Raw genomic sequence first — 27743 nt, 5'->3', positions numbered from 1 at the left:
TGTGGTCAGGCTTCCACCTGCAAATCCAACACACCTCGCCCCGCTGCCAGGAAGGCTGGCCATACTCAAACCGGAGCGACTGCTGCCAGCCGCCTGCTGGTTTTATCTGGGAGCGCTCTCCACAGCTGGGGAGTGCTGCCGGGATCGCTAGGAACGCGGGTAAGCGTTACAGAAGCACAAGTGATACAGTTACCATCCGGAGGGCTATTTCAGACTGACAAAAGCACTGGAGAGGGAGGCTAGGTTTTTTTAATCAGACTATAAAATAGGGGCTTTTTCCTGTAGTACAAGCACTTCATAATGCTAGGAAACCTGAAGTGAGAATGCTTGACTGATGAAGTTTTTAAACGCGGGGAAGTTGTTTTGCAAATTTACTGGAAACATGAAAAAAAAATAATCGCACCGTATGGTTACAACTTCACCAACAAAACTTCTTGCCCTAGGTGCGGCTGTTACAAAGGGACAATGATCTGTCAGCTGGAGAACTGGAGAAATGGTCCAGCAGACACTGACGCGTCCCCAGCAGCGGACTGTCGTGTAATGAACAGGAAATGAAAACCGCTCTCGTCCCGTGGGCTCCAGCCTACCAGCCGGGTGTATCCAAGGGCCAGCTTAGCTTAGTACGACAAAGCGGGAATCTGGAGTAAATCACGAAGCGAGGCCCCGCATGCGGTGCTGGAGCACGCTCCCCGCCCCTCCCCGTGCCGCGCGGGAAGCCCCCGCACCGGCACGGCGCCACTTCCCCCTCGGCGGCGGCGCGGCCGGAAGAGGCGGTCGGCAAGGGCCTACGGGCCGCTCTGCGGCCGCCGGTCCTCCAGCTCTATGGTAGAGGAGGTGGCGCGCCCGCCGCGGTAGCCAGGGCCGCCCCGCCTCGCCCGGAGAGGCGCGGGAGGAGCTTGCGGGGCCGGTCGGCTCCTCCGCATCCCGTCGGCCCTTGCGCGGCTGCGGCCTTGGGGTTTGTTGCGCGGGTGCCTCAGCGGCTCCAGAAGTTTCCTGGGGACGGCGGGAGGCATGGCGGCGGCGGGAGCGGCCCCTCCACGGTGAGCCCCCCCTCCCCGCCCCGCGCCCCTTCCGCCCGCCCCCGCCTCGCCCTCTTACGCCGTTGTGTTTCCTCGACAGGCTCTCCGACGGGGACATCGACCGGGACCCGGGGGCAGCGGCGCAGGTGAGGGCCGGGCGCGGGGCGGCGGCGGGCCTCGCCCCTCGGGCGGTTGAAGCTCGCCGGCCTGCCGAGTCCGGGGCGCTGGGGGGAGCGGGGCGCGCAGCGTGCAGTGCCCAGCCGAGCCGTGCCGCTCTCGGGGGCGAGGGGAGCAGCTGAAGCGCCGTGCGGTTGCCCTCGCTGCGAGCGAGGCCTTGCGGAGTTTTCCCTCTGTCATGTGAGGTCCGGCTGCAGAGGAGTTCAGCGCGGTTCTGTCGGCGTACTTGTGCTACCTGTGCTGCTAAGAAGGAAAACAAAACAAAACACCAAACACCAAACCAAAACCACATAGGCTTTGTCTTTTATGTAGGTAGATGATGGTTCAAATAACTAAGTTGTGCTTAAAAAAACCCCAAGCTTGTTGAAGAAATGTACTCAGATCTTTATTAGTTTTTATTCTGCCCTGATCTATTTTTTTATTCTTTTGATATTTTGTGGGGCCCAGAACTGATTTGCATTTCGTCTAAATGCAAAAAATATTTTACAGTGAGAGTGATCATCCACTGGGTCAACCTCCCCATGGACGTTGTAGGATCCTCATCAATGGAGGTTTTCAGGACGTGACTGGACAGGGTGTTAGATAATTTCATCTGGGCTCCCTTTGCCACAAAAAGTTGGATGTGATGATCTTTTGGTGTCCCTTCCAACCTGGCCTGTTTTATGAGTCTATGGGTTTACCCATTAACACGTGTTTATGTGCTTTCAAAGGTTATTTTTACTTAAAACAGATGGTTAATGAGAAGATAGAACTGGAGGTAGGACAAGTATTTCTATTTAACATACTTGCATAGGAAGAGGATGTAAATGGTTGGTTCTGCTTCAATAGGGTAGGTGGCAAAAGCATGAAATGGAACTGAATTATCCTTCCATAAAGAAAATGGTGAAGCTAAATCTTACAGTTCTTTGGGATTTAGGCTGTAGCTTGTAAAACTTTTTCAGAAGCTAAATGACATCTAAAAAGCTGTTTGGAATAACCAAATACTTTTGGCATAGTACAACTAATGTAAGATATTAAAAAAAAAAATAGTAGTTTCACCTTGAGGGGTGAACCACCAACAAACAAACCAGAAAAACCCAATGCCAAAAAGTCTTTGGAAGTATTAAAGAACGCTGCCAGTATATGCATTTTTTTTTTTCTGGAATAACATAGTTGCTTTGCTTTTCTGTTTTATATTTCAGTTCTTTGTACATTCAGGGCTTCAAAACAGTGTGTAACACATTCTATAGGTGTTAGTATCTGATACAGTGATCGTGGTGTCATTGGTGCAGCCTTTTTTAAAAGTACTTGATTGAATAGGCAGATTGTACTTGATAATCTCTGAACTGGTAAGTCCATAGTTCAGTGTAGCATTTAGCTGCCTTAGAGACTTGGAACTGCAGGTAGTATACTATGTTTGCATGTTCTTATGTGTTGCCTTTATAACTCACATGCTCAATATTTCTAATCTGGGACATGATACTACATAAATTGTGCTGTGTAATGCTTCCACACCTGACTAGACTTCTGCCCAGTTGGCTTGGCACTTACATGCTGTGTCCTCAGGACTTTTGATTTCTTTAACTCCTGGAGGGCATGCTTCGGCTTTCTGCACCTGGATCTGATACAACCGAAAGATCATCATCTATCTTTAAATACTGTCTGCACGATTAAGCTGTGAACTCTTTTAATTACTTTTAGGTTATTTTAAGTTGGAAAAGTAGGTTACTGTGTGGAGACCAAAAGCACCTTTATTACATACAAACTCTTATTAGCACAGAGGGTCCTGAAACTTCCCAATGGATTTAGAAATAAATTTGCAACTTGGTGGCATGGTAAGGGCCTGCAGGGTTAAAATATGTAGAAAACACATACCTGAGTGTTTGTGAGGACAAAGTCTAAGGTTGTTCCAAGTAAACTGTTGCTGATGTCCATAATCTGGAGTTCTTGGTGTTAGTTGAGTATTACTTGGCTGTCTTCTCAAATATCTGTGTTAAAGGAGTAGCTTTATTCATGTGTGTGTGGCTGAATGAGATGTGATGACTTGCTGATCAAAAAACCAACAGAGATGAGTTTCACACTATTGAAAATGTTTGGGTTTGGTTTTCCTTGCTTTCCTGGGGTGAGGGCTAGTTCCGTAGGAGAATCCATTCACATGTTGTGTGCTTGTTCTAACTGTTCTGGTTGTTCTAACTTGTTCTAACTTGTGTGCTTGTTCTAACTGGTGCTTCCGTCATCAGCGTAAATCAGAGGAAAGAATGTTTGGAGTGAGAGGTGATCTGTTAGAGAAGTGACTCTGGTTGTGAAGTGCCTGCAAGTTCAACGTCAGAGTCAGACCCCACTTGGTTTTGAGGGTCAAAAACTGAACTTCACCTGTCAGCATAGTATGAACCAATTTTAATATGTGCGTTGTGCTTCAGTGTCCCTCACGTGTGGAATACCTATAGCCATGAGTATTTCCCTAATGACAACTGCTTTTGAATGACCTTAAATCTTAGGAGGGCATCGGTACAATTAGATCAAGTTACAGTTGTCTTGCCTGCTGCTTTCTTCAGAGACCCCCAAGGTTTTAGATTTATATGCTGTACCTATATATAGATTTGCATATCTTACACTGGTTAAGAACTTATGCTACTGCTAAGAGAAACGGTTGTGGACACTTAACTCCTATTTAGCATAAACATTTTGTGTGACATCTGGGAAACAGAACAAGACACTGATCTAAATTAAAACTAAGGTAAGTCCTTCAGCTCTTCTTTTTTCTCTGGCTTGGTGGGACAGAGTTTTGGCAGCTGTGGTCTGCTACTATTTATGCTGGTTTAAAGCCTGTATCTTAGCTACATTTATGCTTGTTAGATTCTGAGTAGAAGTCAACTTGGCAAATGGAGTTACTGTACTGCAACAATACACTGTAGTGGCTTTGGAAGACTTACTGTCTTCTAGCAAAGAGAAGAATTTCTCTTACTAGTAAGAGAATTGGAGATGTTCTTTCCAGGTATATGCATCAAGTCATTGTGATTTTATTCTATTGTGTGAAAGTCATAAACTTTTCTTGTAGAGAGCATAATATAATTATTTCAATCTGTATACCAAATGATTCCCCTAATAAGGGACTACTTTATGCTTACACCCATTGTACAACAATTATTTTACGGAGCACAGGGCTCACAGGAGTCTTTTTATTCTGCTTTTGTGCTCAGCATAAATTGGAGCGTCTTACGCTCAATAATGTCATGTAACGTGGTATTTCATCATGTGTTACAATGCTTTGAGCACGTTATCCCCACGCAAGTGTTTTGACATACTACATGTTGACTTAAAAATTCCTAATGCTGCAGTGCTTCCTCAAATCCAGCAGACCTGTGTACAAATAACACTGAAAATTGTAGGAAGGTCTTTGGAATTTAGAAGATCATCTACGCAGTGGAGTTCATGTTTAAGGTATTTGAAAGTCATGTTTCTTCTCAGTAAGAAACAGTCTGCTTGAATCTGATATAATTGGCAAGTTCCTTGCACTTCAAGCTCTGATGTTTAAGCTTTGTGGATGAGAACTGAGCAACAGGTAAACAGTCATGCCAGTTAGTATATTTTCTTCTGAAATGTCTCTTAATCGACAATTTGGTATTGTGTTTTTATGGGGACTTCCAAGGTGCCATTTCATGGGGTTTTCTTGTGTGTCTTTACAGGAACTGACAACGGCTTTGGAAAAGAATCCAGATGATGCTGAATGTTATTGTCAACGAGCTTATGCTCATATTCTTCTACAGAAATATGCTGGTAACGTCTTCAGACAACACTGAGAATCCTCTTAGCAAGGATGTTAATGCATATGTGTTATAACATGTTCTTTGCAGAAGATGTCTTCAATCTGAAGCCAAATATAGTAATAAGAGAAAGTGTTATCTGTAACTTACTATGCTTCTTTTGCAGTTAGTGCATAATTTTATGGTTTTCTTTGTCTTTGATTTTTTTTGGTTTTGTTGTTTCTGCAAAACTTCCAATGAATTGGGTATTCTGCAGTCCCAGCTTTCCATTTGATTTTAGCCTAGGATTATCTTGGCAGCTTTTTTTAAGTAGAATTCTTAGGCAGATTTGAAGCCTTGTGTTGTAAGCATCTTCCATCCTTAAGTTTTTGGTTGAGACAATCCTGACATGATAGGAGTGTGATAACTGAATAATGCCTGGGAAAAAGATTAACTGAATAACTTAAGATTTGGTCTATTTTTTTCCTTCCAGTAAAAACCAAACAGACTCACGCTTCAGATCTAGGTGGAGGATCTGACTAAATGAAAGTCATGCTACATCTTAACATAGAGCTCTGCAGCTGAATGAAGGATTCATCCATAGCAGTTGTGGCTAGATTTAATTCAAATGATGTGATCTGTGTGCAAGCTAAGAAGGCTAACATAACCTTAAAAAATTTTCACTACTGAAAGACTCAGAGTTCGCTGCTTTTTATAACATTATTATGTTCCTCACGTTTATACTGACTTCCAACAGATGCTGTTGCAGATGCAAAGAAGTCCCTAGAACTGAACCCAAATAATGCTGTAGCGCTCCTTAGAAAAGGGTATGTATCATATATTGTACTTTGAGAATATTGTGATAATCTGTAGGGCAATACTAGTATTTGGATTATGGCTCTGTACAAGCTTTCTGCAACACCATGAATGAATAAATTTAGTGCAGTGCTGCTCGTAACCCATCCATAATAAAGCTGTGGTTATAAGAAGCAGTTTGGTTTAGAGTCATTATCTTAAACATCCTAGCCATTTCAAAGACACACCTCATAAGTGATTTAAATTCTTCCATATGTAATTTTAACCAATACAGTATGTTGTGATATAAGAATGTTGTGATCTTCAGAATGTGGATTAGACTGGGAAGTAACTGCTGTTTCCTTGTGGTTTTCTTTGTTCATGCCAGGTTAGGTGAATATCATATCAAAAACTATGCATCTGCCGTAGAGTCTTTCAGAGAGGGACAGAGGCTGGACAGTAAGTATTACAATTTCTTCTGAGCACGGTGCTCCTTTGCTAATGAGAAAAATCTTTTCTAATGTGTTAGCTGAAAGTGAAGACCAGGGATTTTTATTTATTTTTTTAAAGGCTAATTAACTAGGTACCTGACTTCATATGCCTGGATTTTGGAAGGCTTGTGCAGTCGTTGCATAGAAGTGTAAAACTGCTTAAAAATGTGTATCAAACTTCTTAGCAAAGTAGGATATGAATCTTTTTTTTTTTTTTTTCTTTGTAAAATTGGGAGTGTTTTCCTACTTCCTGGAGGTCCTACAAATAAATGGTGGCAATGGTGTGGCATATGAAGTGTTGTAGAAAAGTTTCTGAACAGGACAGGCTCCTTATACGTAGCTGGAATTTCTTGAATGGTTTGATAGGTCAGCCTTTAGAAAGGACATGCAACTTACTGGGTATTCAAACTATCAAAATGAATGATTGCCTCGCATTACATACCACTTAATTACAGAAGCATATTTATATCTCTTTTTTTAACCTTAAAGCGTTGGCTTCCTGGCTGGACTTGAGCACTTCTTAGTTTGGGGAGAATTGGAGCTTTTTCAAAACCTGACTTTATTCTAGAAGCAGGAAAGGAGTAGTTTAATACAGAAAGCTTTGGTAGAAGACGTGGGGAAGCATAAAACAAAGCAATTGCAAGATGGTTGTGACTCCTTTCTCTTCCCTCCTATCCCCCATTTTAAATAAAACCCTCTCCTTATTACGTTCCCTTCCTTCCCAGCAGCAGAAGAAAATGGTAGGAAAAGCACCTTGAAAAGGTTACACAGAGCAAAGCGTTCTAATATGATAAGCATTGTCATGGTCTCAGATCTTTCCACTATGTTGTCTTATCTGTAACAGTGGCTGGGACCTGAAGGTTTAACAAAAATTGGATTACTTCGCCTTTCCCAAATAAGTGATCTGATCCTCTGATCTAAAACTGGAGTTTCATGGGAGTGTAAGCTAGCTTGTTCTTGCTGCCAAGCGATCATACTCCCTCCTACTCTTGTGCTTGCTTAGCCTCTTCTTTCAGTGCAGTCAATCTGCAGAAAGTTATGATTTTTTTAAAGTGTTTTTCCCCTGGATTAGTGTGTTGAAATGGCTCAGTGAAGGGTCTGAGTGCCGAAGCCAGCAGTGCTAGCAATAGTGGAAGGGGGATGCGGTGGAAATGCAGCAACTGTTGCCAGCTTTGGCTGTTCTGGAATAGGAGTTAAAATAGAAGAAATTTCCTAAAGTTCTTTCAGTTGTGGTGGTTTGGATAATTAGGTAGTCTCCGGTGGTTTGTGCACTAGAAAGACAAGTGTGTCTTTGCAGTCTAACCAAGTTCTCTATTTAGTATCTTACCTTGAAAGGAAGTGATTCCTTCTGGTGGCTTCTGTAGCTTTCCTTACAGCTCTTCATACATCTCCAAACTCATCGCTCCTGAATTTAATTGAATGATTAATCTATATTTATTCATGTTCTTGCCCCACACCAAGCAACCACTATCAGTTTAAGGCTTTTCACATGCATGGATTTTGTCACCTTTATAGTTTGTCAGTTGCAGCTGTTCAAAATACGGATGATACACAAAATCTCCTCAGGCCAGAACATCACTTCTGGGTTCGTGGGTTTTTTTTTCATTCTGTTTAATCTCACATTCTACTTATGTTGTAGGGTGCAACAGCACAACAAGCTGCAGATATCTTTTTGGATAAGTCAGTGAATACCAGGATCCCCTTAGCTAATTCAGTATTCCTGAAATACAACACAACGTTTTCCTGTGTTGATTGCTTGACTTCTACCTGTTGGAATTTAATTTGCCATTTTTTTGCTGCTTACCCAAGTTGAAGAGTTTCTGAAGTGTCCTGGTCCTTCCTGATTACTCTCTCACCTGAAGATAGCTTCTGCTCTGCTTCCTGTATCTCGTTACAAAATTCTGTGACCCGCTGTGAGATGAGTCCCCTGAAGGCCTTTATTAAAATACAGATTTTTAGTTGATGCTTTTCCATATATTACCTAATTTGCTGGCAAGTTTATATCAGTAACAGAATTTTCTGTTCTGTGGAGTGTTTGATGGATCCCAGGTGAAAACAACTGTGAGCATAAGCATTTTGGCAGAACAGTTAACTTCCAGTTAAACGCAGCTAGTGCAGAATGAACAAAGCTTAGAGAGAATAATTGCCACATACTGCTAAGCAAGTGGTAAAGAGACAAGACACTAGCTGTTGTTGCTTCAGAGAGAATTGCTGTGGTGGGGAATTCTTTGCTGGCAAGGCTGGTTTCTTTGCCACACAAGGGGCAGAAGTACACCAGTACACATTTCTGTTCTTTGCTGATGTAAGGGCTCTTTTAAATCTTAACCTGGAATGCTAACAACGATGAGCTTGCTACTTGTGCTCGTTACTGGTAGGACTGACAGGCCCAGGATACCACAGCAAGCTTCCCATTACCCACCTACAGGGATATCTAAATAGGACTTGACATGATGAATTGTTGAATGAGCAATGTTTCTTTATTTTCTAAAATAACATTAGGAGTAAGATTCCTTTCACTCAACTGTGAGACTAGACGTGTGGATTTTCTGAGTTTATTAATTTGCCTTAGATTGAAGCAGCATTGTGATCTGTTACTCTTCACTGTCTTATGTGGGTTTAGGACAATTACACTCAAATTTTCTTGTTTTTTTCTGTGACCACCTAATGAATTTATGAAAGGTGGAATGTGTCAACTTTTTAAACATCTTAGTAGGTACTTTTCTTGTATTCTAAGAATTAGTTTTTCAGCAAGTGGCAACCCAGTTAAGTTTTCTGAATAAGTTATTAATAGCAGTTGTTGGCAAGTTCCTTGGGAGGATAATGCAATTGTAGAGCACACACACGAAAAAAAGTCCTTTGTCTCAAGTTATCAAAAGTGCAGGGATACAGGGAAGGAGGCAGTGGTTGGTTAGGGGGACCTTCTAGAAAAATAGGGAAGATAACACCGGACCTGTCTTTTAAAGTTTGTGTTGCATAGTGGTCCTGTCATAGGCTGTAGTTGAAAAGAGAATTGCTTGTCTGCTGCTGAAAGTCAGAGGCTAGATAAGTAAAGACTTGATTCAGTTTCTCTTTTCTTAAACTCCTGAACCTGCTTCATTTAATTTCACTTTTGATAAATAATTTTTGTTCCTAGCTGCAAAACTTGAAAGTCTTTTTAGGGTATGGGTGCTAAGTTTTAAAGTTATAGATTAATTTAGGTTGCAGTGAAGCTCTGGAGCTTGTTTAATTCCATGCCCTGGCCAAAAGCAGTATTAACTGTGAACTTTCATGTGTTTGCTCGGGTCCTTCTACTGTTGACTTCCAAGTATCTCTAAGACTTTAAGATTCTACAGCCTCTTTGGCCAACCTGCTCCAGTGTTTGACCACCCTTTTAGTAAAGGACTTTCTTGCCTGATCAGAACTTTACTGCATCTTGGATCCTTTGCCTTGCTTCCTTTCCTCATGTACTTCTGAGGACAATTTGCGGTCAGTCATTTTAATCCCTTAAGTATGCATTAGGTAATCGAAGACAGCCCCTTAGATCGGCTAGCAGAACCCTCTGAAAATGTGTATCTTCTTTCTAGGGTTTGATGGGAATATAGAAAAGATGGCAGCAGTCAGTGACTGATTGTATTGTAATATCAAGACAGCCATATTATTATTTGCATTTTTATCTCTTCCTAACAACAACTGAGATATTACTAAATGTTGTGTAGCTTAAAATTTATATAACTTTTAAGATGACTGGTGGGGCTAGCAGAAGAAAAGGTAAGAGGAAGTGGATTGAGGAGTGGGGGAGCAATTTCAGGACTGAAGGTGCACCTTAATATTTATGTACATTTTATATTTGAAGTGGTTGAGATCCGTACTTTGCATAACTTCAGTGGAGTCACATTTGGTGTTACATGTGTGTCTGCTGGGAACTCTTCTGTCAGGCCTCTTCAAGCCTTCTGCTGGGTAGCTGGCTGCATGAACTCCCTCAGTGTGAATACTCTCTATTGCAAAAAGATAAAAAGTCAAGGTGTTTTTAGTAGTTGATCGGTAACGTTGCCACTTCATTGCTTTCCTGACTGTGAAAGATATTTCTGGGAATTTTATTGAAATAAGGTGATTCCTCTGGTTTTACACTGCTACCTTTGAGCTATTTTCCAGTGAATTAATTTCTGGGAAGCAAGCTCCCCAGATAGAATATCAAGGTCTTTACTAAACTTTTCTGTGATTTGGATTCATAGGGTGGAATTGGCACCTGTGTGTTTCTACATCCCTGAAACTTCAGGTGTGTTTGTAAAGTTTGTGTGAAACCACCAGGAGAAAATGCTTGATATTTGTGAAAACTAAGTGCAGCTTTGGGTTGTCCTTGGAACAGACAGTCTCTTCTGATATTTCTCTGGAGAGGAAGTCTGTGACTGTTTGAAAAAATAATTTTAAGAATAATGGGAAAATGTGTAAAACTATACTTGCTTTTTGAACAGTTATATAGGGGTTGACCAGACTGGAAAGCAATAGCATATTTGGGTCAGTTCAGGTAAAATCTGGTGTCCTACAAATTAATTCGAAGTTAATTAAATATAATAGAGTTAAATAGTAGCATTGTATAAAAATACTTAAAGCTTAACTGGAATGACAGAGGTTACAAGAAGATAATAGGAAATAATACCTTTTTTAGTAAATTGATACAATATGTGTAGTGCTTGAAGAGTTTTAATGTTACTGTGTTTGATCTCTTCTAGATGTAGATGATACCTTTTCTATTTGGATTAAAAGATGTGAAGAAACACTAAACGGTAAGAAAAAAACACGTTTACTTGATAAGGAATTTGATATACCCAGTGCTTTGAAGCTGTGTCATGTTTTTCAAAGATTTACAGCTTACCTCTTACTTAGGAAAAACTGATTAAAAAAAAATAATTCTTTTGTTCTATCTCTTGTTTCTCTCACAGTACACATCCTGAACACGTTTATACTTCAGATTGAGGAACATTAATATTAGGGTTTTAATGTAATAATTGGCTGTGACAGGGGAGTGCCTATTTAAAGTTCAGACAATTCATAATTAATTTTAAGTTGTTTTCATACACAACTGCTAATAAATTTCAGCTATGGAAACTTGTCAATTTTAAGCTTTTTTTCTATGTCTACTTCTGCTTGCTTTATAAAAACAACATCAAAAGAAGTTTTCAAGTCTTACAGAATATAATGTTGGGAAGAGGTGGAAACGGGGATTTTACTCTTGAGTCCCTGTGGAGAGTACTTTAGGTGCTAATTGCTGCTTAGCCGTGGTAGTCAGTGAGTGGGACTTTAATTCCCTTCTGTACCTTCCTACAGACCTGGCAACTACCTCGTCCACAGTGCTTAATCTGGATGTGGTTTTTGATGAGATACAACAGAATAACTGATGTAGTTTTTTCCTCAACAATGACTGTTTCTCCTCTTTGTGGTGCACACTGGAGAATGGGGCAGTAAAACAAGTTTGGATCAACATGCTGAATAAAAACCAGATAGAGGAGAACACTTTTGTGTTGTGTAGGAATGAACAAATTTCTGCTTTGTGATACGTATTTGCCAGGTTTATTTTTATTTGTAGAAATTGGATAAGTGATTGGCATGCATGATCTTATTTGCATAGAGTTATCTTGGGTGACAACTTTCTCTGCCCTCTCGAGGAAAGAGGTTATAATACATGTTTTTCTCTGATGTAATAATTACTTTTTGCAGTGTTTTGTCTGGTTCAACTCACTTGTCCTGTTTTATCCTGAATATTCATCCCTGTCTTTTCTTTTTTGAGCCATTTTCTTGATGCTTATGATACACTAGCAAAAAAACCCCAATAAAACAACTCTGATTTCTTCATTAGAACTTAATATTCTTTTTTGTTAATCTTTCTCTCTTTTTAGCAGTATGTGTTATAAAGAAACAGGCAAAGTTTAATTCTTTTCAAACATCTTTAGTCTGAAATAGTTTAGGGGAAAATATTTAAAGAGATACTGAGCTATAGTTTAGTACACTTAGTACATTTAGTAGTTCAGTACATTTACAAATATTACAGTACATCTAAGATCATATATGAGTGAATTTCTCTGCCAGCTTTCCATCTCATGCCCCAACTGGGTTTGCCTAGTCTGAGATACAGATTTGATGAGAACTTTGTGCTATTCCTATGGATGGATGATAAACCTAGTACAGACTTTTGGGAAGTAATTTTTTTAAAACTTTTGTTTACCATGATGTTGCTTTAAATTAAAAAAGTCTATGTAGTTTTCTGATAAGCAAGTGAAAGTAATGGAAAGTTTGTTCCTTCTGTTAATCAGAACTTGCTTTACATTACAGTTCTTTTGCACAAGTTGCTGATTGAAGTCTAATGAAAGTGTCATAAAAGCAAAATACTAGGGATAGAACTAGCATGTTATTAACAATTCTCCTGTTGAGACTGGAATAAAAGCAGAATGTTTGCAGTAAAGAAGGGTCAAGTGGGTATGTGCCTTTTAAGTTCAATATGTCTTTTTCTGAAACAGCAACTTTTTTCTTTCTGCAGCATCACAGACAGAAATGGTAAGATGTTTTCCTTAGTATGTTTACTGTCTTGATTTCTTTGTTATGCTGGGCTTCAGTGGCTTCTTAGGACTTTCAGGCTTTAAAAATAAACTTTTCTATTGCATGCAATTCTGAAGGATTTAACTTTTCTTCTAAACGTGTTCTTTTATTTGAGACTAAGGCTGAAAAATTTAAACCCTGAAAACTCTTGGGAATGGCATACAAATCTGGCAATTCTTGTGCACTCACTGAAGTAAATTTTAACTTTCCAACTTGCGATTTGTTGCCTGATTTACAAATTAACCAGCTCATGTTGTCAATGCTAACTTGCTTGTGACTGTTTGAAAGTAACTTTCTTTTTCCCCCAGTAGCTTGCAAGTGATTTGTGCAAACTTTTTCTGCTGTAACTTGTTCAGCTTTCAGTTTGCTTTATTTATTGGAAGCCTTCAGAAGAAGTGTTGAAATTTACACTCACACCCCTTTTTCTATGTTGAGACAAAAAAATGGGAATTTGCATTGGATGTTCTGCTCCTTTTTTCACAGGACTTCCGTTTTTTGCATTTTAGGAATAGGGTGGAGGAGGAAGGTGCACAGCAGACATGGTGGATGTATATAAAGACAAATCTTATGCTTAAAAAGTTACACCTTGCGTTCTTAGATATATTTCAAGTTTCCTTCATGACTTTTTAGATCAGCAACATAGCCACTGTGTTTTTCAGGTATATTTCTTATCCAGGAAGAAAATGAATTAAAGCTGAACTTAATGCTATTTATAAAATGTCTGGCCAATAAATTCCAAGTTACAGACTGGCATATTTAATGTAAATTTAAACTTTTTTAATCTGGCATAAATGGCTAAGATGATGATGAAAAGCTTCACCTGTAAGCTAATGCTCATACATAAAATCAAGAAAAGGGGAACAATCAGTATGAAAATTATGTCTTTGAAAAGTATTTCATGGTATGTTTTCACTTACACTGATGTAACTTTTTTTCCAATGGAATGTGCTTCAACTAGAATACACAGCAGCAACCTCTGCCACCAAAGATCAAGTAAGTTTGCTTCAGCTTTACTGTGAGAATTAAAACCATTGACATAACTTTTCTTTGACTTGGGGATTGGAGAAGCAATATAACGACTGTAGGAATTCTTTCTGGGTGCCTTCAAAAACATGGCAGTTTAAGCAAAGTGTTTCTTAGCGTCACTGCTTTTGTTCAGGCTGAATTGTACTTCTAGGAGATTGTGTTTCACTGGGAGAATGGGCAAATGGTGTAAGCATTCTGACTTCAGCTTAATTCAAAGACTGCCCCATTGTGCCTAGTGTAGGTAACGTTTCTGAGGTATTTTTAAGATGCTGAACTAAAAAGCTAAAAAGTGCTGTTTAATTTATAGAAGGCAAACAGTATTATGAATTGGTTAAGAAAGTGACCTAAATATTGTATGCTTCTTGATTAATAAAAGGTTCTTTTTTTCTTTAACTATGTATCTTGTCAATTATGCAACTGTTCTTCTAGAGGAAGGGGAGGAAATCTAATTTTGTATATATTTTCTCCCCATTAAACTACACAACGTACTGTTCCAGCTTTTAGTATTCTTCTGTATATATCTTTGCAGTTAGTTTTCCCTCTCTTGACCCTCTTTTTTTTTTTTTTTCTTTAAAGATATGACTGGTACCAAACAGAATCTCAAGTAATTGTGACTATAATGATCAAGAATGCGCAGAAGGATGATGTCAGTGTGCAGTTCTTGGAGAAAGAGGTGATTTGTGTTGCTTATTGATATGCATCCCTAGATTCCCTAAGATGTAGTAATTAAAACAGTAAATGTTATCTGCTGCAGCAGCATGAAAAGAATGGCACAGGTGGTCTTCTTTCTGAGCTTTTTTTTTTAATGTACAGTTATGCTGTACATGTGTGTATGCCCAAGCAAGTGAATTGGGATTTGTGGCCACAGCAGTGTCCATAGGATTTATACACAGCGGTATGCTGTGCATGCGGCAATGCAAACATCTGGTTTTCAGCTGCCTGTGTGTTTGGAGGGCTGGGGGAAGAAATGATCTGCATTTCAAATACTTCAGTATGCATGCATCTGGAGTAGGAATGGACAGAGACAATGGAATGGACAGACCTATTTCTAAAAATAGGTGTGAATGAGTAATATCTTGCTTTAGTACAATTATAGAAAAAGAATGAATGTGGGTAGGTGGGTTTCTCTGGCTTTTGGCATCACTGAAATTGCTGATGGTGGCAAAGTGTGTCTCAAGGAAGTGTAGTAATCTCTTTATTGTAATACCTTTTGTGGTACCTGATGTTCATGTTTAATACAGCTGAGAATATTGTAAAGTTAGGTTATTATTCTCAACTAAGCTGATACTTCACAAACTACCAGAACTACTTGGTTGTTACTATCTCCTTTCAATTGTTAAAACTGTGTGAGTGCTTCCCACATAGTTTGCATGTATTAGAAGGGAAGTTGCATATTGTTTTCGTGTTCCATTATTAACGTGTTGATGCTTTATTTGCCATATAATTCTTTCCCCAAAGAACGCAGATAAAGCTGACAAGATAATAGGCTTCTTGAGTAGTTGCTGGCTAAGAATTGAAATCTCCTGTTCATTTTCTAGTATATTTTAGAAACACCTTGTTCAGTAATGCAGTAATGTAACGGTATAATCTGAAATTCTGATGCCTGATGCTTTAAGTGCCCCAGTGAAGGGTCATTAAATTAATCACTTAATCTTGGTGCCAAATGACAGTCCTTTACTTGGAAATGCAAAACTGCTCTCAAAGATGACCAGTGGTGTGTTTTCAACTGTTAACAGATGAATGCATCGGTGAGACTTCCATCAGGTGAAGACTACAACTTAAAGCTTGTTCTTCTTCATTCTATAGTGCCAGAGCAAAGTACATTTAAAGTGCTTTCAACAAAGGTAAGCGTCTTTAAAAGTATAAATTATTTCTTTTGACTATTGCTGATGTTGAAAACATTTCTGCTTTATTGTCTTGTCTCTCTGCAACTGTCATAGTATCTTGCTTTTCCTATAAAAATGCTTTTTCTTCAAGGTGCCTTTCAGCCAGTGGGGAGGCTTTCTAAACTTGTGCAAGTATCAGAAATACTAATATGATAGTGCTTATTGAAGTGCAAATGACAGTTATGTTGAGGGTGCTTTCAGTTGTTGCTGTGGAAAGAAGACACTGGTCTTCACTCTTAAAATTCAGGTATTAAGAAAGTATGAACACCTTTCTAATAAGCTTTTAGGAGCCAATATTGCCTTACGAGGTGTTTTTATCTGTTTGTGCCCAAGAAATGTAAGTCAAGACTTTGAAGATTTCAGTGTTGAAATAATACTTTACCCTTTCATGACCTCTTGCTGGTAAAGGTTAGCCATATGGTTAACTGCTCTTGGCTTTTCAAGAGAGTGTATTCTATGCTGTTCCTGGAAATTGTACTTGCTTGAAGATACTTGAGAATCACGTAGCGTAAGAGAGAATGCTTTTGTTTCAGCATTTTGTTTCTCCTTTATTACAGGTATAGAAAAATGAGAAACTGTCTGTGGTCTGACATAGCATATATTGTTGATATAACACACAGACAGACATATACTGTGTCCATAGAGCCTGGCCTGAATCTCTGAAACAGGAATGTGTTGTTGATTCTTTCCTTGTATTTCAGCAGTGGTTCTGCAGAGCTTTTGGAAATTCCTTTGCGTTCTTATGTTCCGTTTTACCTGTTCCCTTCTCAGAAAGGTACCTGTAACAGTTCTTGCAACATTTCAGGGAAGAGGGACTTTGAGATGACATGAGAGGATTGCCATAGAAAGTTGGTCTTGTTTTTCCACTCTTTGCACTAAGGAAGCTGAGCAGGTTATGTGGTTGAGTCGTGTGAGCTCTTATGCTGTGGGAGATAAGCAGAGTGCTCAAAGTATGTAGAAAATCTGTTAGTCCATTAGCATTTGTATAAATTTGAGTGGAATGGGCATGGATCTTGTCAAGAGGAGTAACAGTGAGGTCCTGTTTGCTTTATGTTCCTATCTAGCTTGTGTTATACTTCTCATTTGTTGAAGTTCACCATTACTTCTATGAAGCATCTGCATGTTACTGAGCACTGTTGAAATGAACTTGACTTTGTCTTTCTATGCTACTATCTCTATCCTTCATTAATCTCTGGAATAATCTCTAGTAGTCTAGAACCTGGTTTGGATTGAGGTCCCCAAAGTGGTGTGAAAGCTTTAGTTATGTTCAGGTAGTGTCTAAATCGTATATATTTTGTATTTATTTTCACATGTTACTCTTCCTATATAATTGCAAGAGAATATTTTTGAGATGAAATGGTATAATAGAGAACGTAAGTGTGCTAACAGCAGAAGTCAGTGCTTCAACATGTTCTTTTTGCAGAAAAGAATAGTGTAAGGACATTTGTGAAGGCGTAATGAAGAAATATAATTTAAATGATGCCCGAGCTAATTCTGGTTCTGACCAGTAGATGGAGTCTGGCTGAAGAAGAAAATTTAAAAGCAGGTGTATGTTAAGCATGCGAAGACTTCTTCAAAGGCTTAGAATATTTTACTTTGAAAAACAGTAAGCACTTTAAGGTCATGATGCAGCCTTAGTGTTTGGATACTAGAAACTTATGAAATCAGCATTTCATGTATGTACTTTGTTCTTAGGAGCGGTGTGGAAAATGCGCACTTATACTTCGAATAAACTATCCTGGAACTTCTCAAACCCTCTACAAATTATTTTCTACCACTTACATGAAGTCCTTTTGTAAGGACTCAGAAGGAAAGACATAATCTCATTATCTTCCCAATTGCAGGAAATCTTCACTACACACTCCTGAAGAAATTGTGTTTTCATGGGTTAGGAACAGATCTGTTCTTGTGGATTAATAATTTCAGCTAAGAGTAGCTTCAGGTGTTCACATTGCTATGTTTGTATTGCTGCTTTGAATGCATGAGCTGCGTTGCCATTAGCATCATGTAGTCTTCACTAGACAGCAAAGAGTCTGGTCTTTCTTTTCCAATTATGTGAGGAAATAGATGAGGAGACACAGTAGAGTGTATGGGCAGGTTATGTGGTGGATAGTTCGGGTTTCCCATGAACTTCATAAAACTAACAAATGTAAAGGATAAGGGATGAAACAACAGAACTGGCAGACAGTAGAAGAATCCCACGTGGTTTTGTAACTAAGAGAAGCTGGAGAGGGATTTCTCAATACTGCTTGAAATTCAAATTCACTTGACAAGTGCAAAGGAATAAAGGTACAGATATGAACTCAGGAGGAGAAAATGGCCTTAACTGAATATGCAGAATTACAGATTCTAAAATAACTGCAAAAAGCAGACAGACTCTGGGATTGGTTCTTTCAGGGATGTTAACAGTGGTGAAAAATGCAATTGATACCTCAAGAATTGTTTCTTTCCTAGCAGTGAAACAGAAATTACACCTTTCAATAAATCCATGATACAGAGTCTCTGTTTAGAAAAGAACAGAAGTGGCAGTGGTATAGAGGTAGCATAGGTAAATGTTTGGAGGTATTTGAATGGTTTCTGTATGAGCAGAAGCAAATCAGTGTTCATGATCTGCATACTTTTGACTTCAAGCTGTGAGCTAGAAGAAGTCCAGTTTTGGGATAAAATTGTCATTTCTTTATGGATCCTAGTATTGTATGTTCTCTAACTGTCAACAGTTTTACAGACGATACTGACTGCCTTTAGTAGGGGCTGTATGTACTAGTGCCATGCTTGGAGCTGTTTTTTTACCTAATTCAAAAGTTTATTTGCTGTTTAATAGATATCGTTACTTGCAGATTCAGCTTTCAGTTGATTATGGTTCCTGTTCACAATTTAGTTGTGAGTTACTTAGAATTACCTGATGTTGTTCGCCATATAATTCTGAGATCGAGGGCCTCAACCAGCGTTCATGTGAGAGGATACTGAATACAACTGTATTGAGTCCTTGTCTTGAGGGAATTGGTATATATGCATAGCACTCTTGTACGTGAACAGCATGGTTGATCGTAACTAGATAACTAGATCACCTGATGTTATTGATTATACTCCTCGTCTGTCAAAGGTATCTGACAGTAGTAATCTAATCGAGAAAAAATAGCGGCAGCTCCAAAAAGCACTGTATAAATTCGAGAGTTGTGTCTTACAAATGGAAGGCAATCTGATCTTTGTGTGTAGCATCACTTTGTACACAACAGGTAGGATTTTGTGTGTTTTGTTGGTCATCCTCAGGTGTCCGGTGAGGTGGAAGAAAAACTGTGCCAAGCTGAAAACTGCATGTTGCATTCAGCATTTAAGAGGAGGAAGGTACCCTTTAGTGGTGCGACTTGGTTTTTTACTTCTTTCCAGGAGAGGGAGCCAAAATGTAAAGGCTGCACCGAGTTTGCTCTTTAGAAGTCGCCAGCATGCAGTTACCCAGTAGCACAGTGTGCATAATATCATTGTACTCCCTTCGTAAAAGGAAAAAGGTATAAAAACTTCAAATGAGTGACTCAGTATGTTTAAGATAAAACTAGCTGATCTGTTTCTGTCCAGAAAATATGGCAGGAAAGTAGAATACACAAACAGTGTAAGCATTTCTAATGTTCTGAAGCAGTTCTTCAGGCACAGTTAGCCTCACTTTCCTCTCCCTTTTCTGTTCAGTCTACCAGTTAGTGTATTGGGGATTCCAGGGGAATGTTCTGCCACGTTACTGCCACAAGTTGGAAACTTGTGCAACGTGAGCAATTTCTCTGGGTCTTCTGTTGTGGTTTAGGTGATGCTCAGGGTTTTCTTCTCGTTAGACCACAAGAGGAGAGTGAGGATGAGTATGTGCATTTAGCATGTGTGCTTATGAACTTGAAAGAAACTTGAGCTAGTGCTTTCTCTTTTTATTCCCCTCTTCTCTTGCATCTACAAATAGTCTGGAGACAATTACTGTAAGATTTTAGTTTTTAGTGGTTTGGGCTTTTTGCAGGCAATGATTTGCAGCAATTTAGAGCCATTTGAAAAAGTGGTTTCTTTACCACAGAACTGTCCTTTAATTAGAGATCAAAGTTTTGCTGCAAACAGGGGAGGTGTTAGGAATCCTCAGCCTCTTGTACAGTTGACATTTGTTACTTAATAGAGATGTCTGAGGTAGAAGCATGCTCTCAGCAGCTTCTGGCCAAGAATACGGTAGTGTGCATCAGTGGAATGTTTGTTTTTTCTCTCAAACCAACATTTAGCCTTGCAAACTCTGAAATACTCTGTAACAGAAAAGCACATCAGTGCCTGTTGCTAAATGTAAAAGAAAAGGCAAAGAGTGAAACTGTTTCACATGCACTTGGACGGTCCTCAGTGTCTCTTTTCAGAGGCAAATATACACAAATAGTTAAACAGAGGAACAGATTTAACTGAAGTCAGTTCTTACTGTATCCTTAAAAGATACTTTCTCACTTTGGATATTTTCATTATGTTGCTTGCAGGTACTTGAATGCAGACTTCCCTGCTGTTATGTTTTCTTAATTTCTTTGTGAGACTTTCATGCAGGTTCATATCTCCCATATATATTCTTGAGCATTTTCTGTAAATTATAAAAAGATATTTAAGATAAGAGTTGGATACTTTCTGAAAAGGGCTAGTCGGAGCAATTTCCTGACTAGACCATAAAGAAACCTTCCCAGTGATTGGCATGATATTTACTTAGCTCAAAATAAGTTTGGGGTTTTTTTTTTCTTTATGAATGCAGATGGGTGTGGGACAGATTTAAACTTGGTAATGCTCTGAGAACAGTATTTTAAACAAGCATGTAAGTCAGTACCTGTGTTTTATATAAATACGTAAAGGAAAACTATGCATAAGGGGTTTTGTTTTGTCTGTCTTGAGAGAAGATGGACTTAAGAACTGTTGGAATAGTGATGGTTTACTATAGGATAGGAGGATGCAGTGACAGAGAGCTTTAGGATACCTAAATGATCTGTATTGCTAGCTCCTTCTTTAAAATTCAGAATTTTAACAAGTGGCTGCTATGTAATGTCCATGAGGTGGAAACCTGGACATTATTGGACTCAGTTCTCCATAGTATGTATTTGGCAAAGAAACTGAAAGGTGCACACTAGATCCCTTCTGTTGCAACATATTTGCTACAGAATAAATCTCTTAATTATCATTTGTGATAAGTCTGTAGAGTTATTTTCATCTCAGTATATTTTGTTTAAAGTTATGGGCCAAAGATCTTGGAATTCAGAATATAAGCAATGTATAAAAGGTCTTTGAATAACTGTGATACCAAAACTGTGTGTGATATGATCTTAGAGGTAAGTTTGAGTAGGTTATACGTTTTTAGAAGATAGTGCTATTTTGCGCTAAGGTTAAATTTGGGTAACAAAATGCACAAGATGAATACAAAATGACAACTCTATAATAAACAAAATTTACAACATAGACAAGGCAGTCAGTAGTTCAGGAAATAAGTAGTTGATTGGAAACCCTGAATTCTTGGTTTTGTGTGTTTGATACATCAGAACATCAGAATTTAAAAGGGTATTTTTTGATGTATCTTAAAATTAACAGCTGAACTACTGCTTAAGCTCTGCCAGTTCTGATTTCCTTCATCCATCTGATCAGAGCTTGATGCACATTTGCCTGTGGTAAGTGAACTTTCCTAAGCATGGACTGTAAAATATAAAATGCAGTAGAGATTAGGGAAAAATTCTTGTAACTTGTCAGTGTACACCAGAATCTTCTTTTAGGAAGGTAGTTCTTTCCCTTTTAATGTTTCTCAGTTAAGCTGGCAATGTTTGTCCCAGAATGTAAGTTAAAGTGACATCTAGTTCATTAGAGGTTTGGGCTTTTTAACAGCAAGCTTCAGCCTAGAAAATTGATGTTAGCTAACTAGTGTTGTGTTTATCTGTAGATAAGGGGAGAAATTCTTTCTTAAAACTAGATTAAAAGCTCTCTTATGCCAGTCATCTTAAAGTAAGGGGGTTTTGTGTTCTTATGCTACCAATGAAATAGTTTAGAATAGGTTCTGAGAGTAATTCTGGCATCTTTTGTGATTGCTAGCTTTTGGATTAAGCTGCAAACAAACAATCTCTCGTAGGTTTTAAAAAGTCGATTACTTCAAAAACTAGAAAATTCGGTGATTAGAAACTTGCCTGTATCCTTCCATTGCAGCTAGGGTTTCTTCTAGACGTTGAATCCTCCCTTTGACCCTCTTCTCAGAAAGGTGGATTTCCCTTGAGAGTATTTCACACAAGCAGTGGATGATTTGCTCTGTCAAAATTCCATGTTTCTTTCCCTTTTTGCTTTGCTCACTTGGAGCCCAAAGTATCAGGAACTTAAAAATTTCAAGAGAAAGTGGACTATTTCTGTGTAAGAACTTTTCATGGATTTGAAGTATTGTGTCTAGATTTGGGCTCCCCAATGGAAGAAAGGCGCTGATGTAGTAGAGCAAGTTGTAGTGGAGGGCTACCAAGATTGTCTGGTGGCTGCACGACATGAGCTTCAAGGACAGGCCGAGGAATTAGGCTTGTCCTTGAGTGGCATGTGAAACATTTAATTTGCAATTAAATTTCCCAGTCTTTTATTCTTAGGTTGTCACAAGGCACACAAGCATATGTTTTATGAAATACAAATGTTAAATCAAAGTAGTTGGCAAAGTGTTGATGTATTTCTCTTGCCTGAGTACTGGAAATTTTTTTCAAAGGAGAGGAAGAATCTAACAGTACTTGTGTGTTAGATGACACGAATGTCTGTACTGGTATGTTACTTTTCTGTGTGACAGATACTAGTATCTGCTTTAAAATGTTCGTTAAAATGCATTTATTGCCATTCGTGCGTATAATTGGAACTCACCAAGTTGTTTCCCTGTAGATCAAATAAAGCTCTCAAGTTGGAGAAATATGCGCCTTCACGAGCAGAATTTTATAGCTTTATATTTTTGGAAAGTGTGGTTATATAATGGTGTGAAGCTAATGATTTTTCTAGTTTTGCTCATGCCTGCCACTTTGCCTAATGTGTAACTTCAGTGGAAGTGGATGGAGTAGATGGGGTAGAGGTTTAATCATGTCATAAATACGTTCTGGCTCATTCTTCAGCTGTGTGTACTTCTGGCTTGGCAGGGTTTAGATTTAAGAAATCTGCATGTTACACTGGGAATTGAGTTTGTAGTATTTCCTTTTCCTTAGGGTTGTTTATTATGTAGTACTGGCTTAGGGACAGTTTCATAGAGGAAAGTATAAGAACTAGCAGATGAAGAAAAGGAGAGGGAGATTACTGGAGCAGTAAAAGCAAAGACCTGCCTTTTTTTCCCCTTCTTTTTATGCACGGGCAGAGTACTCTGATGAATAACCGAAGGTCTTTATAAGGGCTCTTTGAGGAGGATTGTATTCTGAAAAGAAAAAAGTTCATGTTTAGTAGCTCACACCAAGCATTATATTGCATTAGAGGTCATTCTTGGTGTAGATGAAATAGTCTGTTTTTGAGATACTGAAAGATACTGGTGGAAAGCCTGAAGTATAAGGGTAAGAGGAGACAGTGAAGGAATAAACGGAAGAGAAAATGAAGAAGTGTAGGCTTGAGCAGTCTTAGTATCAGGCATTTATTGTGGGTTGTGTTGTTTTGTTTTGGTTTTTTTACAGAACATATGGGGGATATGCTAATAAGCAGAGTATAAAATCTTAAAATTAAGGCCTCTTCAACTTAAATGTGCAACCGAATTGATAATACAGTTTCCTCCGGTTGTGAAGTTAGATAGGAAGCAGAGGAAGAGACAAGTTGTTTTAAATTAATACTCACGTTTCACTTGTAATTAATTAATGCCTTTGTAAGTGGCTAATTAACTTAAACGTTTGGCTCATGAGATCCAAATCCATTGGGGGAAAAAACCCCTCACACTGCTAGTTCTGGCACTTGTGGAACTACTTGTCTGTCTTACGTAGATGTACAAACATTTTTTGCTTCCTCAAGCTAATTGCAAAGCATTAGATTTATGAGTGTGGGTGTTAAAAAACAAACTTTAAGATTGTAGTTTCCAAAGTGTTTTTATAAGAGTCCAGTGGAGGAAGCTTTGCTGACTTCTTTCATTTTACTGAAGACTAATTATTGGTACAGTCTGAATGCTGCTTCTGCATAGTTTTAACAGAAATCTCTGTGTCCTTACAGATTGTAGTATTAAACTCTGGAATACAGGCTGCCTTTAGGGACAGTAGGTTGAGCAACTGGAGTAATACAGTATTTTAATGTTATATGATTAGTTTTGGTTCTGTGACTGATACTGACACTATTTTAAAACCTGATACTCTTAATTTGTGACTTTTCAAGTTGCTAAAAACATTGGAAATCAAACAGACGTGGGGAGTGAGAAGTTAAGGACATGCGGGTATTGGACTCACAAACTTACTGAAACTCCCCTGCTTTGAAGGGCATTCCGCACCTCATGTCTTAAACTTTATTGTTCTCTGTACAAGTTAGTGGTGGAAAATAAGTATTTAAACTTGACTAGGGAAATGGTAGCTTCCCGGGTGGAGGGGGGGGGGGGGGCGTAGGGGTTAGGGGGGAAGCAGCAGTCAGCACTGAATACGGTGAGTCTTAAAATGAAGCATGATTGCAAACATGGAAGCTTTAAAGTTAAATAAGGTAATTCCTTCGTTTTTATAAGGTATCTCAGTCTTGTTGCTTACCAGTGACTCATTTGAAGAATGGATTAAATAAAGCTCAGATCTCTGATCAACATGATGCTAGGCAAGGAGCTTGCTGTTAGGATCTCTAGGGTTAGCTTTCACAGTGGTGCCTTTGTTTTTGGGTCTGCAGGGATCCCCAGGTTATAGTGGCTTTCAGTGGAACTACGAACTCTTCTGCTGAGCTGTTCACAAATAAGAAACTGCTGAAGTTTAACAAGTACTGATTTCAGTTAATTAATACATCATATAAATTTTGTGATGTTTTCTTAAGTGAGTTTGTCATTTGGAGTGACCTTAGACAGTCCTTGTTTTGCAACTTTGTAACCCTGTAACCAAAGGATAAGGTTAATTATGAAAAAACATTTCAATATGGTTGTCTAAAGAGATATGTGTAGTTGCGAATAGGGCATGACATACTTCACTTAATTTTGTTTTTCCTGTGATAATTGCAACCATATCCATTTTTAATTGCCAGTTTTGTCAATGAATACTAGACAGTTTTCTCCATAGCAGTGTTTGTTCATTGAACCAAATGAATACAGCTTCTGAATTTCTCAAATGGGAAGATCTGCATAGTCCCTGGGTGTTACCCTGGTTTGTGTACTACAGATCAAATTTTTTTTTTGTTGTTGGATGAAGTGTAAATTTAAAGTTGGATTTTTTTTAGTCCTTCAAAAGTGCTATTTAATTATTTGAGCTGACTGGCAAGTAAGGGATGCTTGGAAGGTAATACCTCGGTGCCCGGCAATGTAGAAATATTGGGACTAATTGTTTCTTTTGGGATGCCATAATTTACAAAAAGAATCAAGTAACAATAAGCAAAAGAATGTTAAGTGGTAGTAAACAAAAGGGGAGAAGTCTGATACAGGAGCTATGCAGCCACAGAAGAGCTTAATTGACATATGACTCGAAGTCATGTAACTTCATCTTGTAAGGTAGGTCAATTTTGCTAAAATACAGGCTTCATATTAAAGACCGTGTTTCTTAAAACAAATGTGTGTATTTTATTGCTACAGGATCCAACTACTTTGAAACTATTTGGCAGAACTGTTTGCCATCTGGATTAATTTGTTCTTTGTCCTATGTTTTGTAGGTTGAGATAAAAATGAAGAAGCCAGAGGCTGTAAGATGGGAGAAGCTGGAGGGACAGGGAGATTCTCCTAAGTTAAAGCAATTTACACCAGGTTTGTTTTCTGAACTATTGAGTATTAAATGGTTTATTTGTATTAAGTCACTTGCCCTTATTAATAATAATTTTTCTGTGAAATTGTTAATAAAATCACAGCTTTATATTTACAATGAAAAGCCTAATAGTCTTGTTTTTACTGCTGAGAATTGACGGAAAAAGCCTGCAGGGCATTACTAAAACTTAGATATTAAATTTAGTCATAACTTCCATAAATCTGATGGATTGTTAAAGATACATGCTTTTCATTCATTCCTCTGGGCTTATCTGTTTGGCTGTGTGTATTGGTCGCAGTTCTGCAGTTCTGTGCATTGTTACACCTCTGTTGTTGCTTAAGTAATGAGCTATTATTTGCGTAAGTATTCCATCTCTCTTGGAAAACAATACTATCGAAGTTTTTCAAGACAGATTACCAGTCTGTTTTTGAGAGAGTTTGAATTTCCTGATTAATTGATTTCAGGTATTTTTTTTAAATTTAGCTCATATTTTCTTATGGCTCTAGGCTACTGGTATTTTTTTCTTACCATCAGCCAATATCTCCCGCCTCATTTTGACTTTAATTATCTGTGTTGCTGTTGTCCAACTTTCTTTTTCTGTTGGATAGCTAAATTATGTAACTCTGTTTACTTAAAAGTAAACTTTTGCAACCACTGAATGTAGCCTCCAGCATTTCTTAGTTTCCTTTATTTTTGTTCCTGCACTGCTTATGTCAGGAGGAATCCATTTGCATTTTCGGATTCGTGTTCCATTCTAAACTCTGATTCATTGGGTACATATGTGTCTGCGTGTTCTCTGCTACTCTAAAATCATGAGAAAATGCTTAGTTAACACTTTCTGTTTTCAGATACCCAGCACTTATATCCATCATCCTCTCACTATACAAGGAACTGGGACAAACTGGTAGTTGAAATCAAAGAAGAGGAGAAGAATGAGAAGTTAGAAGGAGATGCTGCTTTAAATAAACTCTTCCAGCAGATTTATTCAGATGGTACAGATGAAGTGAAACGTGCTATGAACAAATCATTTGTAAGTTTTCGTTCTTTTTTTCTGAAGAAGTGTGTAAATTTTGCACGCTGACACAATTTACTAAACTGTGCATCACTTGGGAAGCCTCTAGCTACCAAAAGTTTAGGCCTGTAACAAATGGCAGGGGTTCTGTTGGAAATACTGGTGTAACAAGTCTCACTGAAAGCTACAATGCTGTACACTAATGAATGTCCAGGGTTGTGCTTTGTCACTGGTCTCTGTCTCAGTCAGTGTTATCAAAGGAATACAGGTTTTGGCTCATATAGAGCTTGAAGATTTGGGTCTTTCACATGGGTGAAAGGATCAAATTCCTCTTAATTGTTTGTATCTAGTTCCTTTTATTTGTAGTCCTCATAGGCAAGAATGTGACTGACCCTTCAAACGCTTCTTGTTAATGAAGTAGCATCTCATTGTGTCCAGTACTGATAAAAATACTGTTGGGCTGAAAATTCCAGAATGAGGGCTTTGTCAGATTTTAGTCTATATGTACACAGAATTTCTGTCTGCAATTGCTACTACATGGAGCTTAAATCCTTAGTGTTTATTCAGTATTTGTTAATCTGCTGTAAGAAATGTGGCTTTTACTAGAATTCCACTAGCACACTAAACAAGCTTTCTCTCATATTGCAGATGGAGTCTGGAGGCACAGTTCTGAGCACCAACTGGTCTGATGTTGGTAAAAGGAAGGTAGAGGTCAATCCTCCTGATGACGTGGAATGGAAAAAATTCTAATCCTGTTTTTAATCTTTTACCAACTATACGTTGCTATTATCATGTACTGACCACAGTGTACGGACATAGCATTCTTGGATACAAAGCACTGAATGTTCCCTTGGAAACAGGAATTGTCTTTACATTTTGTGTGCTTTAGGAATTCCTCCATCTGCAGATGTTAAAGGTATACTCAAGAGCGGAACCCTATTTTCATTATCTCTGTCTAATTTTTGGAAACTGAGTCAATCATTCTAAATTTTCTGCCACCTTTATCAGTTCTGCCCTTTGGGGTAGGGTGATCTCTAATGGCTGGTCAGGATTATTGCCTTACGCCCGATATTTCTGTTCAATAACTTATTAGATCTTGGCAACTTTGGATAAAAACACTTTTCAACAACAGTGTTAAAATTGTTTGCTCTTTAACTCTGCTAAATAAAACTGTAAATATAA

At 38.5% G+C, this 27743-nt stretch overlaps 1 protein-coding gene across 1 annotated transcript; it reads left to right on the top strand.

The window, feature by feature from the left end:
• Nucleotides 1-865: 865 nt before the first annotated feature.
• SUGT1 (SGT1 homolog, MIS12 kinetochore complex assembly cochaperone) lies at nucleotides 866-27743 on the top strand. The gene is made up of 13 exons (XM_055802270.1): nucleotides 866-1040; nucleotides 1120-1165; nucleotides 4862-4952; nucleotides 5676-5745; nucleotides 6102-6172; nucleotides 10914-10967; nucleotides 12716-12732; nucleotides 13733-13767; nucleotides 14377-14473; nucleotides 15537-15644; nucleotides 25461-25551; nucleotides 26398-26579; nucleotides 27210-27743. Exons 1-13 carry the CDS (start codon nucleotides 1012-1014, stop codon nucleotides 27309-27311), a joined length of 993 nt encoding a protein of 330 aa, XP_055658245.1. The 5' UTR covers nucleotides 866-1011; the 3' UTR covers nucleotides 27312-27743.

Source organism: Falco peregrinus, chromosome 4, assembly GCF_023634155.1.
Source record: "Falco peregrinus isolate bFalPer1 chromosome 4, bFalPer1.pri, whole genome shotgun sequence".
NCBI classification, from domain to species: domain Eukaryota; kingdom Metazoa; phylum Chordata; class Aves; order Falconiformes; family Falconidae; genus Falco; species Falco peregrinus.
The sequence above is the reverse complement of the archived record's forward strand: the minus strand, read 5'-3'. Positions and strand labels throughout refer to the sequence as shown.

Excerpts from the sequence above, each read along its gene's own strand:
- SUGT1 (XM_055802270.1), top strand. The coding sequence starts at position 1,012 with ATGGCGGCGGCGGGAGCGGCCCCTCCACG. Across the intron at positions 1,041-1,119 it reads GCGGGAGCGGCCCCTCCACG|GCTCTCCGACGGGGACATCG; the intron begins GTGAGCCCCCCC and ends TTTCCTCGACAG. Across the intron at positions 13,768-14,376 it reads CCTCTGCCACCAAAGATCAA|ATATGACTGGTACCAAACAG; the intron begins GTAAGTTTGCTT and ends TTTTCTTTAAAG.